The sequence below is a fragment of the Peromyscus eremicus genome, chromosome 17 (assembly GCF_949786415.1).
Source record: "Peromyscus eremicus chromosome 17, PerEre_H2_v1, whole genome shotgun sequence".
Taxonomy (NCBI): domain Eukaryota; kingdom Metazoa; phylum Chordata; class Mammalia; order Rodentia; family Cricetidae; genus Peromyscus; species Peromyscus eremicus.
Window position 1 is genome coordinate 27,298,664 of NC_081433.1, and position 18,149 is coordinate 27,316,812.

Sequence of the window (18,149 nt, forward strand, 5' to 3'; positions counted from 1 at the left end):
GGAATGTCCCACAAGGCCAGACCTCATTAGAAGTTAAAGACTAAGCCTTGAAGAATGATCCTAAATGAGAGATGGCTCCCTTAATCAGAGTATAAAAGGAATAATAAACCTCCCCGCTTCCATGCTTTCAACTAACAATAGTTTCACTTCCAAGGCCTTTCTGGTTCTGTCATTGAATGGGTTTGAGTGAAGCATGCCCACAATGTAATTTTGAATGATTAAGAGGTCCCCTCAATTTTTCTTAAGACGGTCCCTTGTGAAATGTTTAAAGCCATGTTGATCTATGAAGAACTATCAATTACTCAGACCCTAGTTAACTAAAAGGAATCAAATTGAAGAGCTAGGTAATTTGTTGGAAACAACTGCATCTTTTGAGGATAATGCATTTGTAAAAAGCTTGTAGAAAATTCTCCCAGAGCCTAACCTCACTTAATATATTTTTGGTTTGGGAATGGGGGGAATGTACAGGTAACAACAGCTGCTCCAAAGACAATGGAGGATGCAGTCATATCTGTTTACCAAATCCTGAGGGCAAGACGTGCAGGTGTCCCAGTGGGTACTGCTTGGTTGATGGGCACACATGTGTGGAAGGTGTCCAGTGCTCTCCGCCATCACAATGTTGTAAGGATGGTCAGAAGTGCATTTCCGTGGAGCAAGTTTGCAATGGTCATGTTGACTGTCTGGATGGATCTGATGAAGTGGACTGTGAGTATCTCGTACCCAGCATCAATCGCGCATCAGTGTTCATGGCTTTTGGAAATATCCAATTCAATACCATCCCTTAAATATTTATCCAGGATCTCACTGCCATGTTAGCACTGATTTTTGTTATTGAACAACGTGAAATCTCTACTTGTGAGCAATTGGATGTAAATTGTTATAGATTCCGCTGGAAAGCTAATATGCCTTCTGGTTGTTAGGACAGGAAGCATGAGAGTGAGCTGCAAGAAGCTGGGCAGTTTTACATTGTTTGAAAGGACCTCGATTCTACCAGTTTAAATAGAATGACTGAGTAACCATAACCTAGGGGAAGGAGGTTAGGCAAACAATTCCATGTGTCTTGGTTTTTACAGGTATGAATCCAGGTAAAATCCATTCAACACCAATACTTGAGAAGCTAGAAGCTTGGGAAAGGTGGACACCAGAAGCTTCCAAACTTTTCCAGGCTACTGAGTCTACCACAGGTGTATATTTAGGAAAAGAAGGAATGAGACATCCTGTCAGAAAAACAAGACCAGAGAACAAGGTCCCCACAACCAAGGGAAGAGAGGAAACTGTTCAGTCTGAGGATTTACAGGAGGCAAAACATATGCCCTGTAGCCAAGACTTTTGCAATGGGAGAGGGACATGCACCGTGGAAGGGAAGCTGAGGAGATGCCGCTGCCTACTGGAATACGGTGGAGAGTTCTGCGAAGAAGCACCCCACAGCCCTGCCACTGTCTATGTGGCTCTGAGTGCAGTCATTGCTTTGGCAGCCATTCTGGCAGCTCTGGGTCTGTTTCTACATTTCAGAAGAGAGCGTAAATTCAAAAGGTAAGTGACTATTTCTGTCTTTACCGGAGAATTACATTTCCAAGGCAGCTTATAAGATACGATGAGTGGGGTTGAAGATTGAAGTCCACTCTAGGAGTTCATTCTCTGAGGAAGGCTTGAGATGATGAGGCAACCTGTTAAACGACCTGGAAAAATAGTAACTGGGTCAGTCTCCTCGAGTGAGACCCGAGGTGTGCGACACAGCGTAGGTTGTGAGACATTTGCAAAGGTAAAATCCGATTTAACAGCTGTCGGCGAGGAAGCTACAGGAATGTAAGTGAGGAGAGTCCCCATCTATGAAGTAATGGGTGAGCACCAGCGATTACAGGTGCGTCTGTCAGGAGGTTGTGAATCTGCTAGGGTACCAGGCTGCGGGGTCACAGACAACATGAATGCGTGTTCTCAAGAAGGCGGGAAGGCTGAGATCTAAGAGTTTGCAGAGCTCTGTGCTTTGTTGTTCTCTCCTTGGCTGGTCAATGGTGGGGTGTCTCCCTTTCCCCTTCATAATGTCTCCCCCCCATGTGTGTCTGTACCCCTCTTCTCAGGGAGACACAGTCATGTTGTGGTGGGGTTCATTCTATTGGCCGCCTTTAACTTCGGCACCTCTTTAAAGAGCCTAACATCACCATCTATATTTCGTGGGTTTGGAGCATTGGCAGGGCATACTTAGTCCACATCTGGAGGTGAAATTCAGGAATAATGGCAAGGATTTACACTAAGTTTTATCCTAGGGCGAGAAAGCCGTTAAAGAAATGCACGATAACCAAATGGTACTTCTGACATTGTAAGATAGAGCAGGAAGGTGTGTTTGAAGAAAGTGATTGAACATACTGAGAAGGAACATTAAGCAGCCTAAGATGAAGGATTATAAAGGAACCTGATGCTTTAGAAGCTGCCCTGCTGTTCTGTCTTCGATTTCACAGACGGAAGAAAAGGCAGGAGAATGAACATGTCCAAGCAAATGCTGGTTAATACATAACCAGTTCACTCTTGGTCCTTCTGATATGTTTACCTGATTTCCTGCTGAACTTGTGTCCCACTGCCCCTTACCTGTCCTTGAAGTTATTCCTCATTGACTAGTCACTGGCCTTCCTTCAGGGGAGAAGCAATCCTACATTGCATAGTAACAAATAATAATTGACTCAAGTATTATCCACTCTAGATCACTGGCTTTATTTAAGAGATGGTTAAAATGAAACACCATTTCTGTGTAATTAACCATGACAGTGGATACGTAAGTACACACTTTTTAGACTTATTTGTTTTTACATTGTGTGTGTGAGTGTTTGTCTGAATGCATGTCCACTGTATGTGCAGTGACTTCAGAGGCTACAAGAGGCCTTTGGATCCCTGGAACTGGAGTTCCAGACAGTTTTGAGCTTCCTTGTGGGTACTGGAAACTGAATTCAGGTCCTTTGTAGAGCAGGAAGTGCTCTTAAGCACTGAGCCATCTTTCCCTTGGTTTTTATGCAAACTAATCTCTTGGTATTGTTTCTTTGATTGTAGAACATCATCAAGGAATTTGGACTATGATAAAGAAAAAAACCAAGAAGAAGAAAATCTAATGAATAGTGAGACTTTTGTCAATGAAGTTTATGATGAGCAGGTATGCTGAGGGAGTCTGGGAAGTCTCTTTGAGGAAAGGGGATGGTGAGACATGCTTAAAGAATTCGATTGTGAAAAGTGCAAGCTGGGTGAATGTGGCTGTTATTTATATGAACCTTCTGCTTACCAAGTCTTTGGTCTTTAGCTCTGGTTTGAAGAATTCCAATGAAACATGCATGAAATAGCCTAGACATTTCAGTGCACACACGGGGCTAATCATGTTGGGAGTGGGGTGTGCTGATATTAGAACTAGAGCTCCCCCAAAACTTAGGTACTCCTTCCCTGTGATCTCTACTAACATCTCTAGGTTCCATCAACTCTATTTTCTTGTTTTATGTAAATGCTACATATGTTTTCTAACTTCAACTCTTTTCCCACAGGAATCCTTAACCTCTTTACAAACGGAATGACCTCATTTAAAAAAAGAGCTGACACCTTTCAATAAATATTGCTTAACCAGTTCGTTGTATGCTGTCTTAACTTCCCAAACCATTGGTGGTAAATGGTGATTACTCCAAGTGATTCCTTCGTAAAGTAGAGACGGTCATCTGGTTCTGCTAGTGGATTTTTTTAAAACCATAGATTCTTAAAGATGGTGAGAATTCAGTTTGATTTCCATGTAGCTTAGGCTATGATTCAGCTACAAGTGTTCTTTACCCCAAGTCACCTGACCCAGTGCCAGTCAGAAGTCCTAGATTTAAATCTTGACTCTGACACCAACTTCAAGGTAGTTAATCCTCTGAACCAGTTTCCTAGGTTACCAAAGAGAGTGATCTTCTTGCATCTCAGTTAAAAGCCAAGTTCTTGTAGATTGGCCAATGTTCAAGTATTTGTTCTCTAGCCTCACTACCCCAGATAAATTTCACTTCTAGGTTGGGACTCATTTCTAAAAAACTGTTTCCTTTATGATAATGTCAGTCAATTCTGAAATGAATGGGACAGGTAAATAGACCTTGCAGATATGGAATTTCAGATGCATGATATGTCTGATGCTATTTAAAATGACGTCAGTGGCCATTGTGGTCATCAACATAGGACGTAGGCTATACCAGGGTTAATCCTAACTAGCTCTTGTCTGCTGAGGACCACACAAGTGCTTGGCCTTGCTGGGTTATCACTGCTTCCTGGGCAATCAAAGGCACTGAATTTGTGATGTACATAGGGTCAAAATGGTTGTGTGGTCTAAAATTTGGTAGGAGCAACCTTGGACAAATCACTCCATCCTGTATAATGCTCACGTATGGCTTAGCTTGGTACCCAAATCCAGTGACATGAGTCTAAACTGTAATAAACCCAATATCATTTAGAAGAGTTTCCTTGTTTGGATCCTTTCTAGACTTTTGCATTTTGCCTCACAGAATGAGTTTGTGTAGGCTGCTAAGCCTAATGAGAAGCCCTAGGCTTATTACTGTGGGAAAGGCATAAGATGTTCTGTGCTCTTCAATGAGGTATGACATCTCATAAGTAAAGATCAACTTGATCAGAAGAACAAACACCAGGGGAGCTGCCCTTCCTAATCAGACTGTGCTGGGTCTTTCTGTCTGGAAGATAGGACAAGCATCATTAAGTTGTACAGAAGTTGTACGTGAGAAAACTCATCTCCACCTTCCAGTACCCTGTGTCTCTTCACCCACAAAAGGAATTTCTTTTCCTACCTCCTAAAAGCTAACATCATTGATCATTCTGCCCTTGCCAAGTCTCTGTCTTCACTTGTCCATGCATGTATGAAAGTGACATGAGAAAAAAATCAGACTCCAAAGCAGGTATGGATGATGTACATCCGTATGGTTATTACTTTGGGTAGACTGGACCTGCTGCCTTGTTGCTCTCGAGACCTTTAGCCTTCTTGCAGACCCTCAGGACTTGTGTTCTGGCTAGGTCAGTCAGCTTCTGCAGGCTCTATGCTTGAATGTGACTCTTAGTCACTCCTTAGACCCGGATTCCAATGCAGACCCCAGAAATTCCTGCCATTCCCTTTGCTTTGGAGGAATAAGGTCGCTGGCCATTGTCATTCAGCTCCCTGTGTGTCGTGTGTCACCCGCCTCCTCTCACCATGTGTCTGACCTATCCATGTTTTCCCAGGAGTGTATGCGTAAGTACACTGCACCTGAATCTATTTTAACATATCTCTTAATGCTTTCCCCATTCATGGATTTATAAAATATACTGAATGTCCATTTCATCAGAAGGGCATGATTCCAGAGTGGAGTCTCAAGTTTGTATTCAACGAGGCAGTGGTGGGGCATGCCTTTGATCCTAACACTTGAGAGGCAGAGGCAGGTGGATCTCTGTGAGTTCAAGGCCAGCCTGGTTTACATAGTGAGCTCCAGGACAGTTAGGATGATTACAAAGAAAAACCCTGTCTTGAAAAAAGAAGAAAGTAAAGAAGTTTGTATTCAACGATTCTTAAGTCAGTTTCACAATCTTATCTACTGGTAGAAATGATACATTTTAAGCTATAAGAGTCTTCTAGTGTGACTGTATCTGTGTTATGTATTAATTTATCAGTTTCTTTACACCTAAATGTTATCGGAACCTCAAGTTTATAACTTCTTAGTTAGTACCTTGACCAAAGCAACTTGAGAAGGAAAGCGTTTAATTGACATATCCTGAACCACAGCCCACCTAGAGAAGCCAAGGCAAGAACTCAAAACGGGCTGGAACCTGGAGGCAGCAGGTGATGGCAAAGCCATGGAGGGGTGCTGCTTACCGACTTGGTCCTCATGGTTTGCTCAGCCTGCTTTCTTGTAGAACTCAGGACCACCGGTCCAGGGCTGACTCCACCCACACTGGGCTGAGCCCTCCCACATCAATCATTAACTTTAAAACAAATGTCCTACAGGCTTGCATACAGCCCAGTCTCACCGAGGCATTTTTCTCAATGGAGGTTCCCTGCTCTCAGATGATTCTAACATATGTCAAGTTGACATAAAAACTAGCTGGCACAATAGCCTAATTTGGCCAAACTAAATAAATCCATTTCCTTTACTAATGTCTGTTTCTAAAACTCTTTTAAAACATGGAAATTAAAGTGGCAGGTTATGGAGTCCGGTTCCTATAACACGAATAGACAGAGCAATACACCTATGATAGAAGTGAAATCTCTGGGTTTTCTTCTGGACAAATAAGGGTCTTTAGAAATGTTGATTGGCCTCTGCATTAGGCTCAAAGACATACCACACACTCGACTTCGCACGTCTGCTAGCAATTAAAAATTAAATTGGGCACTTAACACTTCTCATAGAAAACAACCAGGAAAGGGGGAATTCTGGGAGGGTGCTGCCATTTTCACTCCTGGAAGGCTTCAGGAACTCAGAGAAACCGAGAACTCTGACTATAGAGTTTGTGGCGCTCAGATCGGCTTCTAGCACGTAGGCCAGTCATCTACAACACAGTTCGAATTGTATGTCTGTGCTCTCAGCCAAGCTCTTAACTGTTACCCTCAGTGAACCAAAGTGAAGGCGGCCCTCTTGTTGTCTCCAGCAGCCTGTCCAGATTCACAGATGAGGAAATGAAGCTGGCCGGGGCAAACCTCACACCAGCAACTTAGACTGACCACACATAGGCCTGGGAAGTCGTCCACACTGTTCAGCCCCCGGCAGCCCAGTGATAAGAGGAAGCCATTTTGGAGCCCCATGGCATAAATGGCTGTTGAGGTGTGGGGAAGGAGTCGGCAGGGGCTTAGCCATGCAAGTGGCAAAGGGGCTTGACACCTGTGAAATAATATTCCTATTCTCAGACCCTCTCTCCACCTAATAATCCTGGTCCTTTCCAAGTGGAACAGTGGACCCACCTCCTTGTCAGTATGGAAAATGCTTAAATCAAGTCCTTGGTTTCATTCTTTGCTCTACTATCTCACACAGGTCTTTGCAATGCCTCCCAAACTGGCCTTGGACTCCCAGTACTCCTACGTCAGCCTCCCAAGTGCTGGGATTAAAGCTATGAGCCCACACTGAAGGCGCCCCACCATATCCCCCACTGAAGAAGCAAGTCCCTGGTCAGCAAGGTCCCCTATGCTGAGCTTTCTCTGAGCCTTCCTTGGTTTGAACAAGTTCATCTTTGTTTTCATGGCCGTCCTTCTTATCATGGGAGGACAGGGGAAGAGGTCTTTTTACTACTCACAGCTCAGTGAGAGGACACAGAGGAACACGGGCGGGGGGGGAGAGAGAGGGTGAGAATCTCAAACACTTTTTATTTTTATTTGAAGTGATAGATAATTGAGTCCTCATCATTCTTCCCACACAGGGAAAAGCAGCTCATCTTTAGTGACACCCCTCCTGGGAATTGGGAACAGTGGCCATAGGTACATAATAACTTTCTATATGCATGACAAGTTATATATGAGGAGAGGAAAAGGCTTTTAGTGTGTGTGTGTGTGTGTGTGTGTGTGTGTGTGTGTGTGTGTGTGTGAAGCAAATGTCACAATGTCCCTAGGCTGGCTTCAAACTCACTATATAGAGTTGTATGACCTTGACCTTCTAATCCTCCTGTCCCTCCTTGCCAAATTCCGGGATTACAGGCATGGCCCATCACACCCTGAGAATCCGGGGCTGTGAGCCTGCAGTGTGTTACCTGCCCGATGATGTATGGGGCGATTTGTGCCTTGACAGAATAAAATGTTCCTCACCAGCTCTTCGTCTGTCAAACTGCTTCTTATTCTAAAGGCGTGCTACAACACTGATTGTATTTGTTCTAGACTGTGTTTCCTACTAACGTCACTATTATTTGCCCAGTAAAGAGCAAATGTCAAGATGTGCCTCGTCTTAACTGCCAGCTTCCAGTCCTCACCACGAGACTATAAAAGGAAAGAAAGTGAAGCAGAGCACAGAAGGAAGAGAATCATGGGAGTGGGCTGGGCCATCCCCTCTGCCTGCAATACTCCCATCTCTCTTCTGTCATATTTCCGCTCAGACATTACCTTTTACCTTCTCGATTTTTTTCTAAAATATCATCCCCCTGCCTCCATCCATTGACCCTGGCTTACTGCTCTTCATCCTATTGTGTGGGATCTCCCACTAGAGTACGTCAGAGCCAAATTGTTTTGTTTTCCAGGGCTCACAAGTGTGCTTGCAAAATGTCAGCTGTTTAAAATACTTACTGGGTGGATGCGGCGCGCAATAAAGAAGAGGTGGTTTCTGGAGCAGCCTGCCAGCCCTTTCCACAGCCTCCAAGAAGATAAACAGCTTCACACACACACACACACACACACACACACACACACACACACACACACACCTCGTCCTCCTTGGTGAGGCTTGCATCCCCGGGAAAGCCTGAGTGGAGAATACGCATAGCCGATACGGGGGGTAAAACAGTCTCTCCTTGCCTTTCTCAGGCTCTAGAGGCCTCCAGGCAAACCTGAGCAGCCTGGAAAGACTGTAGCCATCAAATGGTGACACATACTTTATGTGCCGACCGACCGAGAGGATGTATCATAGGTGTATGGTGCAAGGTGGCAGTGCCATCCTACGTCAGTGAGCTAACTTCAGTACAGCATCTGATTGGCCAGCATCAACTCACTTGGTGGGGAATCACACTCACAGCAGGACTCCAAAGACTGGCTCCTCGAACTCGAACATTGTGTTCAAAGCCCATTGTCAGGGTGTGTTCATCTGTGGCAGGGAATGAGCACTGGGACAAGAAAAGATCCCAACCCCATGCAGCAGTCTCTCCCCATGCTATCCTGAACATTTTTGACCGAAAAAAAGAGTTCATTTTAAAAGGGAAGTTTGGACCCATTCCTGCTGATGGGGAGGGGGATAGTTTTAGCTTTCAGTGATTAAATATTGATCATCCCAGAAAGATGCTTTGCCTATAAGTCAGGGAGAAAAACTGGGAAGGGAGGAAAAGTAAAGGGCAGAAGAGACCAACTTTGTTCAAACTTAGTGCACACCAGCAGTACTTGGAGTCAAGATGCAGGTAAAATTCAGTACTTTCAAGGAACCATGGCCTCCAAGTTGTTAGCTACCTCTGGACTTCGAAACCTCCAGCTGCTACCTTTGAAGTGGAAATTGAATACATCCGGGCTACACTCTCTGTTCCAGCTCTGCACTCGCAGTATGCTGGCTAGTTGTATGTCAACTTGACATAAGCTAGAATGATCCGAAAGGGGGAACTTCAATTGAGAAAATGCCCCCATAAGATCCAGCTGTAGAGCATTTTCTCAATTAGTGATTGACGGGGGAGGGCCCAGCCCACTGTGAGTGGTGCCATCTCTAGGCTGCTGGTCCTGGGGTCTATAGAAAGTAAGCTGAGCAAGCCATGAGGAGCAAGCCAGTGAGTAACACCCCTCTGTGACCTCTTTATCAGCTCCTGCCTCTGGGTTCATGCCCTGTTTGAGTTCTTGTCCTGACTTCCTCCAGTGATGGACTATGATGTGGAAGTGTAAGCCAAATACACCCTTTCCCTCCAAGTTGCTTTTGGTCATGGTGTTTTACCATAGCAACAGAAACCCTAACTAATACACATAGTAAACTTCCATCTTCTAAAGCTTCTGTGTAGCAGGTGCTCTGAGGTCTGTTGATGAGTGGGTCCTGCCTCCAGCTGCAATTAAGTGAGGCAAAGTCCCAGCTGGAGCCTTGCCACTTGGAATGCCTCCAGGACTGTATATATTGTGGCAGTGGTTCTCAACCTTGCTAATGCTGTGACCCTTTAATAGAGTTCCTCATGTTGCAGTGACTCTCTAACCATAAAATTATTTCATTGCTACTTCATAACTGCCATTTTGATACCATTATGAATTGTGATGTAAGTATCTGATATTTAGGATATTTCATATGCCATTCCCAAAGGGGTTGCTACCCCCAGGCTGAAAATCACTGCACTGGGGTCTTCTGGGATCTACTTATGAGGCAGTTTCAGAGTCTGCAGCATGGGAATCTTCATTGGAAAGGGAATCTAAAGTGATATGCCTGCATGTTAACTTTGGGGTCCTCTAGAAAAAAAAGGTGATTTCGCTACTAAGTGGCAGGGATTGTGAATTCCTAACTTCTTGGCCCTCCAGAAACTTCAGTTTCTTCAATTTTTGCTTCCCATGGTCAGGGAACATTTGGTTGCCTGAACGTTTGGTTCCCACTTCTGTACTTCAAATAGATTCTGTTTGGTTAAGGGCACATTTAACTCCATTGCTTAGCAAGCCAGAGCTGCTGGGGATTTGAGCCCCTCTATGGAACACAGCTGCCTGCCTAGGACATGAAGTACCTGGGCGAGAGGAGGAGTGGACTTCTACCCTCCTCCCGAAACTGGCGCTTCTGGTTCTTTTCAACAATAGACTTGGCTCGCACTGAAACCAAGTGAGCCTGAAAACAAAGCAATCCGGGATTTCAGTGGGGCCCCTTGGCTCCTTTCAGTAATCTTAGGCGGAGATGAGAGTTCTTGATTGCAGACAAGGCGTCTAAGCCGCCAGGAAACTGCTAGTACCAAATGCTGAAACTCCCCAGGGTGACACCGGAGACAAGCTTTGGTAGGGATACGGACACTTACATTTAAAATCTTTTTATTTATAAATAAGATACATACGTACGGACTTTAGCCAAACGCAGCTCAACAGTTGGTTTTTTTTTTTTTTTTTTTTGTATAAAATATATCCCTGTCCGGGGTGAGGTATCCAGGAACAAACAGAATAGTGTAGTGTCAACTTCTTCATCCTTCTGGCTTCTGGAAGACAATCTTTTGAATAAGCTCAACCTCCCACACAGAAATAAGCGACTAGAGAAGAAAAATACTACGTAGGCACGAAGAAATATAAATACGAGTTGAACAAGTTACTTCACTTCACAAAGCCATTAAAACCGTTGGCTTCATAGAACATCCTTCAAACACAGTCAGACAGACATAGTTTTGACCCTTTGAGTTCTCTGGAAACTGAAGCAGGGACGGAGAAGAAAAAAAAACAAACAAAAAAAGCCAAATCACCTCAACAGTGACGTTTATGAAGACGCACAGGTAACTTAGAATACTGTACTTTCAAGGTGTTATACCGTCTTAAAGCCTGTTGGCTGGTTGCGATTTTGTTGTGGTTGCTACTGCGATTAACAGTATGCAAAATGCCACCCATTCTTGTCCCTGCATAAGAAGACCTGATCCCTCAGGAGAAAAGTGAAACTCCTTCAGAGTAAACGAACCCAGCCTAGTATCTGGGGAGGAGTTTGACCCCCGGAAAGGAAGTGTTGCCCTCCAAACAGTAAGGTGTTCAGGGTTCTGGTTGCAGACATCATGGCAACGCACAAACTCAAATCACCTCCAGACCCCAGGCGCAGCTCAGGTAGACGGTGGGTGAGCTGTGTCTACAGGTCGGAGTCACAGGGCAGCGAATTGTGGCAGGGCCGAGTGCTGCGAGAGGAGGAACCGCCTTGGGAGGAGGCGGTCTTCTCTTCTCCTTCAAGCACATCCACTGGGTTGGTGTAGGCCTTGGGCGGCGGCCGTGGCATCGGGAACCCGACCTTGAGCTTGCTGGTGGCCCGGTGCTCCTCGGCGGCGGGAGGAGGCCGATGCTGGCCCCCGCTGTAGTACTTGATGGCCGGTGTGAGGGCGGGCTCCGGCCAGTCCACATAGACGGTGCTGATGCTGCTGCGGCGCGGGCCTGCGGGGGGCGCCTTGCGACAGCGGCGACAGCGCTCTTCGCACCAGGGCGCAAAGCTGAGCGCCAGCGAAAAGCCGCCCAGCAGCAGCAAGCAACTACCGAGGTAGCCCAGCACCAGGCTATAGCTGACTTGCAGGGTGACCGGGCTGTCCGGGGCGGGCAGGACGTTGCGGTCCCCCAAGAAGTGGTTGTACCAGGAGACCGGGACGAGGCTGAAGAGGCCGGCGACGAAAAGCACGATGCCCGAGAGGCCCGCTAGCCCGAAGTGGGGTTCATCTTGCCAGCAGCGCACGCCGAGCGACGCCAGCAGCAGCCCCAGGGCGGTGATGGCCAGTGACGTGATCATGAGTCCCCGGGCCGCCTGCACAGGCTGGGTTTGGAAGTAGTTCCAGGGGTCGGGCTGGCCGCACTGGCGCTCGCGGCTGCTCTGTTCCCGACATATGTCCCACAGACCCTGGTACAGCACCATGTCCACTGGCTGGTCCAGAAAGCCCTTCAGCTGCCGCCAGCCCGGGGTCAGCGTACTGATGAGATTGAGCAGCAGCCCGCAGGGCGTGAACACCATGCCCAGAGTCATCACCACCGGCGTCCGCATCCTTTCGTAGCTTCGCGGGTCCCCAGCACCCGGGCCTGCTCAGCAGCGCACCCCGGACCCAGGGTCCCCAAGTCTGCGAGGCTGCCGAGCTGGGGTAGCAGTGATGCTCACTGCGCTCTCTGGACACTCTTTGTCCCCCGCGCGCGGGACTGTCCCCACTGAGCCTCTCGCACTGAGTCCCCTCCTCTCCGGCGTCCCCACCGCTCCGCCCTCTCGCCCAGCCGCTGTCCCTAATCGAAACTGGCTCCGAGTCCGGTCAGACCGAAACCGCGCGCCCAGGTGCGGCCCCCGCGGCCAAACCCTACCCCATGGGAGGGGCAGGAGCGGCAGGGCCACCTGGCAAGAGGCGACCTCGGACTCTGAGGACCCGGACACCCCACCCCGGCCAGGCTGCTTCGCCCCGCCCACTCGAATGGTTTAGGGATCGAGCAAAGGTCGCCCCGCCCTGGCTCCGTGGCGCCGCCCACGCTCTTGTGGGCGGGACGAAGGGGGCGAGCCTCTGGTGTCGCCTCACCTGTCGCCTGGCTGTGCACCTTCCTTGCTTCCCAATCCATCTCTGTTCAGAAAGTTTCACCACCCCCTACACACACACACACACACACACACACACACACACACACACACCCGACCCCTAGCCTCCTGACTCTGCCTGTGGGCCCTGCCGACTTAAGTCTTCCTCCACTCTCAGCTGGTGACCAGCGTCCCTGGAAAGTTTTGCACTGCTACTCGCAGCCACTCACGGTAGGGTGGTCCGCCCAGGATGCACAGGAGCGGTGTGCACCGCAGTTTCCAGGCTCCGGGTGTATTTGTATCCTAACAGTTGCGCTATGGAAACCTTGCTAGATTTGTTTAATTACGACTCCACGGTCCGCAGAAAGTTCAACTCCTAAAAAAGCGAGAGTGTGGAAAAGAGTGTGGATAAGATAAGCGAGAGTGTGGATAACTCGATGATTGTTACATTCAGGACTTGCAGGCCTATAACGTATTTCGGAAACGCCATGGTTTTATTTGTTCTGAAATGAAGCTTTCAGATAAATGCAAAGGGATGGAATATGCTTGATTATTGCCCAAAGAATAACAACTAGCTTTTTCTTCATGAAAAAAGACAAACTTGTAATCAAAGAAATATAATTAGAAGAAGCACCTTATTCTCCTTGATTGGTAAAAAAAAAAAAAAAAAAAAAAAAAAAAAAAAAGCTTCAAAATCTGTATTGGCAAAAGTAGGAGCCAACCAGTGATCCCTGATGTCATTGATTTAGGGTACAGCTTAAATAAGCCAGTCTGACAGAATACAATGTTTACAACACACATGTTTAAGTTTCCTTTTTAAAGGTTTACATATGATGAGCATATAATTGCACAGAATAATGAGTTTCATTTGACATCTCATACATGTACATCCTGTGTTTTACTCATTGACTATCACCTAGTTTGGTCCCAGTTTTCAAATTCATCTTAACTGTCCCATTTGCATATTTATGAAATATTTGCATTTTCCTTTGATTTTCACACTACACTGTTTCCCTCCTTAAATACCATTAAGCATTTCGCACATATTTACTTTACATTTGGGCAAAAGTCATGCTTTTACTTTTAAAATGTTCTTTTACAATATTTTTCTGTATTCTCTATATTCCTTACAATGGAATTTTTTTCCTATAATTTGTTACAAATTAAAACTATTTAGTAAAATCAGTCACTTTAAGTGTTGTAGTAATTTTGAACATTCTACAGTGGGCCATCCCAGGGATGAGAGGCACTACTTTCAGGGTTTATTTTTTTTAAATACGTATTTTTAATTAAAAATTTTAAAAGATTATATTTTTTAAACAGTGCGTATGTGTGTTTATGTCATCGTGTGGTGTGTGTATATGTGTGCACACAAAAGGGTAGACAATGATACTGGATCCCCGGAGCTGTAGCTTGAGGTGGTTGTGAGCCACCAGAAATGTGTACTAAGAACCATAACCTCATCCTACTCAAGAGCTGTATAAGCTGTAAGTCTCTTAGCCAACCCCATAGTTTAAAAAATTAGATTGTGGCTAAGGGTGCTGCTCCAGTTCGTTTTCTGTAGATGTGATAAAACACCAACCGAAGCCAACTTGGGAAGGCAAGTGTATATATGGCTTATATGGCTTGTACTTCCACATACATCGCAGTCCATTGTTGAAGTAAGCCAAGGCAAGAACTGAGAGCGGGAACTTGGAAGCAGGAACTGAAGCTAAGGCTGTGGAGTACTGGCTTGATTCTCAGTCTTGAGCAGTTTGCTTTTTTGTATAACCCAGGACCACTTTCCCAGGGGTGGCATCGTCCACAGTGGGCTGGGCCTTCCTACAATAGTCATTAATCAAGAAATGACCCTCTAGACTTGCCCACAGACCAATCTGCTGAATGCCTTTCTTTAAATGAGGCTCCCTCTTCTAGGATGACTCTAGTTTGTGTCAAGTTGATGGAAAGCCACCAGCATATGGACTGGCTATAAAATTTACTGGCTTACTCATTTTCAGCTGCATAGCTTTGCAGCAAGAACACACTCCCATTGTGCAACTCTCGACCCCACCCTGCTCCAGAACTTCTGGACATTTTCAAACTGAAACTGTCTGCTAAACAGTGACAAAGTGCATTCCTCCATTCCTGCAGCCCTCACCCACTACCATTCTACCTTACCTCCATAGATTTAACTAGATACTTCACGCAAAGGGATGTCAGCTCTGCTTGTGGCTAGCTTATTTCACTAAGCAGAATGTTCTCAAGGTTTATGCACATTGTAACTGTATAAACTGAACACAAGACCACACCATGGTATGGTTAAAGGGAAGGTTTTTTTAATTGTAGATATGAAAGAGAACAGCCAGAGGCATCTGGAAGAGTCCAGAGCAGGCAGAGAAAGTAGTAGACTGAACATGGGCCAGCAGACTAGAACTGACCATGGAGGGTGGGGTGGGGAAGAGAGAGAGAGAGAGAGAGAGAGAGAGAGAGAGAGAGAGAGAGAGAGAGAGAGAGAGAGAGAGAGAGAGAGAGAGCAGGCAAAGAAAAGAGAACATAGCTGGAATAGCAGGATTATAAGGAGAACGTCTAACCGCAGAGAAGGAAACCAAGATCTGGAGAAGTTTAGGGTAGAGCAGGAGGCGAGAAGAGCTGGGATGCTGTAATGGACAGGGAAATGTGTAGCAAGTGTTTGTGATACTGAGGGAGCCTGGAGGCCAGCATGCCCTTTGGTACGCCAATAGGCACCACAGATAGCCATGTGTCCCTTCTGCCAGTGATAAGGGAAATGGCTTCTTTTGATGGAGGGGAACCAGTTTCCCAATTTCCTGAGGAATGCTGGCTTTTGTGTGATTGCCAGAATTGGGGGAAATGGAGTTACCATTGGACCCGACAGTGACAGGTATCATAGTTCTTTTTGTTTTCAAGGCTGAAGGGTTTCCTATGGTGTCTGTGCCACTTGAGTTCAGCCCATTAACTCTCAACAGATGTTGGGTGATTTCAATGATTTAGCTGTTGTGAACTGTGCTACGAAGATGAGTGTCTTGACATCTTTTTGAAACCCGCTTTTTAATTCTTCTGAGTTATGTCCACAAGTGGAATTGCAGCATCATATGGGAAACAATAGCCTCCCTTTATTTTCCCACCTTGGCCATGGGAGTTCTGATTGCTCTGATCTTTTTTTTTTTTTAAATATATTTCATGTATGTAAGGGTCCACATGCCACAGTGCATATGTGGAGGCCAGAGGACGACTTTGGGGAGTCAGTTCTCTCTTTGCACCTTTATGTGGTGCTGGGATTGAACTCAGGTCATCAGGCTCGTGCAGCAAGCACCTTCGACTGCTGGGCCATCTTGCCAGATCACTATATTTGGTTTAAATGGATCTTTAGAGAATCCTGTTTCTTCATTTTTCAAAAGTACTTTTGAATTAAAGGACCTTTGAAATTTTCTGCTTTGATGCAAAGAACGAAGATGGGTATGTTGGTGTTTTCCATTGGGGTTTTCACAGGTATTTTCAGAAATGATGGAGAAAGGTGACGTGTTTAAGATGAATGATGTAGTACATCCCTGTATTCCCAGGGTTTGGGGTGCTGCGGGAGGAGAGCTGTGAATTTGGAGCCAGCCTTCACTGTATGAATGCATCACATAAAAATATAAAAGGGTGTATTTTAGTATTTTTGTTGGATATCTGTAGTTCACTTCTAAACTCACTACCATGAACAGTATGGCACGAAGGAGCTTGCTTCCATCTGTCCTGCAGTGGGACCTGTCCATCTATCCTGCTGTGGGACTTGTCCATCTGAGCAGATTACTGTTAGGTCTCATGAAGTGTGCATAGGCAGAAATGGCAGTCTTGACTTCCTCTAGGTTCCTGCCCTGTTTGAGTTCCTGCTGTGGGATATCTTTCTGTACACTGTGAATATGTGTTGCTCTGATTGGTTAATAAATAAGCTGCTTTGGCCTATTGGCAAGGCAGTTTAGAGGCAGGTGGGAGATCCAAGGAGACAGGAAAGAAAAAGGTGGAGTCTGGAGAGATGCCAGCCACCGCCAAAGGAGAAGCAGATTCCAGCAGACCAGTAAAGCCACAGAACATGCGGCAAAACATGCCTTTAATCCCAGCACTCAGGAGGCAGAGCCAGGCGGATCTCAGTGAGTTCAAGGCCAGCCTGGTCTACAGAGCAAGATCAAGGACAGGCACCAAAACTACACAGAGAAACCCTGTCTTGAAAAAAAAAATAGATTAATAGAAATGGGTTAATTTAAGATATAAGAGCTAGCTAGCAAGAGGTCTGCCATAGGCCATACAGTTTGTAATTAATATTAAGCCTCTGAATGATTATTTTATAAGCGGCTGAGGGACCTCGGGCCCCGTGGGACCTGAGGAATGTGGGACCACAGGGCCATGGTGAGACTGGAGAAACCTTCCGGCTACAAGTTCCTGTCTTGACTTCCTTCAATATAAATAGCAATATGGAAGTGTAAGCCAGATAAACCCTTTCCTCCCCAAATTGCTGTATGGTCATGGTGTTTTTGTCATAGCAATAGAAACCCTAACTAAGACGCTCCCCAATCCCCATGTATCCCCAAACTCTTGAGACAAAAGATTCTCTGGACTAGAAGGGCTGGAGCCATTAGCGGGGCCAGATCCCTAGCTCAGTGGTAGAGTGCTGGCCTAGCATGTCCAAGGCCCCGAGTCGGATCAGTAGTACTGCAAAAATACATTGAAATGGCAAAATCGCAGGTGTTTGCCTGAAAACAAACAACTCCTGGGATGTGCTCTCCCAGCTGTAACTACCCAGACTAGGTTGTTGTTAGTTAGCTTTTCTGTTGCTATGACAAAATGCCTGAGGAGGAAATGCTTGTTTGCTCATAGTTTCAAAGGTTTCAGTGCATGATAACTTCCTGTTTCCCCAGCTCCGGTAGGGCAGTATACGATGTAAAAGGGCATAGCAGAGTTTCGATTAATGCTCATACTGTGGGAAGGAAACGCATTGGGCACAAACTCTATCCTTCAAAGCCATGCCTCCAGTGGTTTACTTCCGCCTGCCAAAGGCCCACATCTGTGTGCTCATTTGGCTATGAACTCAGCAATGGGTTAAGCTATTGAAAAGGTCAGAATCCCCATGAATCAGAACCATTCCCCTCTCAGTGGCTCCACCTCTGAGCACCTCTGCCTCAGACCCAAACCTTCAACATGGGAGCCTCTGGGGTACATCCTAGGTCCACACCAACAGTAGTGAGTCTATAGGGCCAGGATTAAGAGCGTCTGCCCGTAACAGAATGAAAATCCAGTGGAGGAAGGCACACATTGCTGCACTAAAGCCAGACTGGTGAACAGACGGAGAGT

General features: G+C 46.1%; 2 protein-coding genes across 2 annotated transcripts in view; one reads left to right on the forward strand and one right to left on the reverse strand.

Annotated features, from left to right (window-relative positions):
* LOC131894632 (low-density lipoprotein receptor-related protein 1-like) overlaps positions 1 to 3,590 on the forward strand; it is a 50,559-nt gene extending 46,969 nt beyond the window's left edge. The window contains 4 exon segments of the mRNA XM_059244936.1: positions 469 to 705; positions 1,074 to 1,533; positions 3,040 to 3,139; positions 3,519 to 3,590. Of these exon segments, the coding sequence (XP_059100919.1) occupies positions 469 to 705; positions 1,074 to 1,533; positions 3,040 to 3,139; positions 3,519 to 3,548 (827 nt within the window). The 3' untranslated portion in view covers positions 3,549 to 3,590.
* Positions 3,591 to 10,681: 7,091 nt separating this feature from the next.
* On the reverse strand, positions 10,682 to 12,691 carry Cldn23 (claudin 23). Its single transcript, XM_059244625.1, has one exon. The coding sequence runs from the start codon at positions 12,312 to 12,314 to the stop codon at positions 11,424 to 11,426; it is 891 nt and encodes a 296-aa protein (XP_059100608.1). The 5' UTR covers positions 12,315 to 12,691; the 3' UTR covers positions 10,682 to 11,423.
* Positions 12,692 to 18,149: the final 5,458 nt, after the last annotated feature.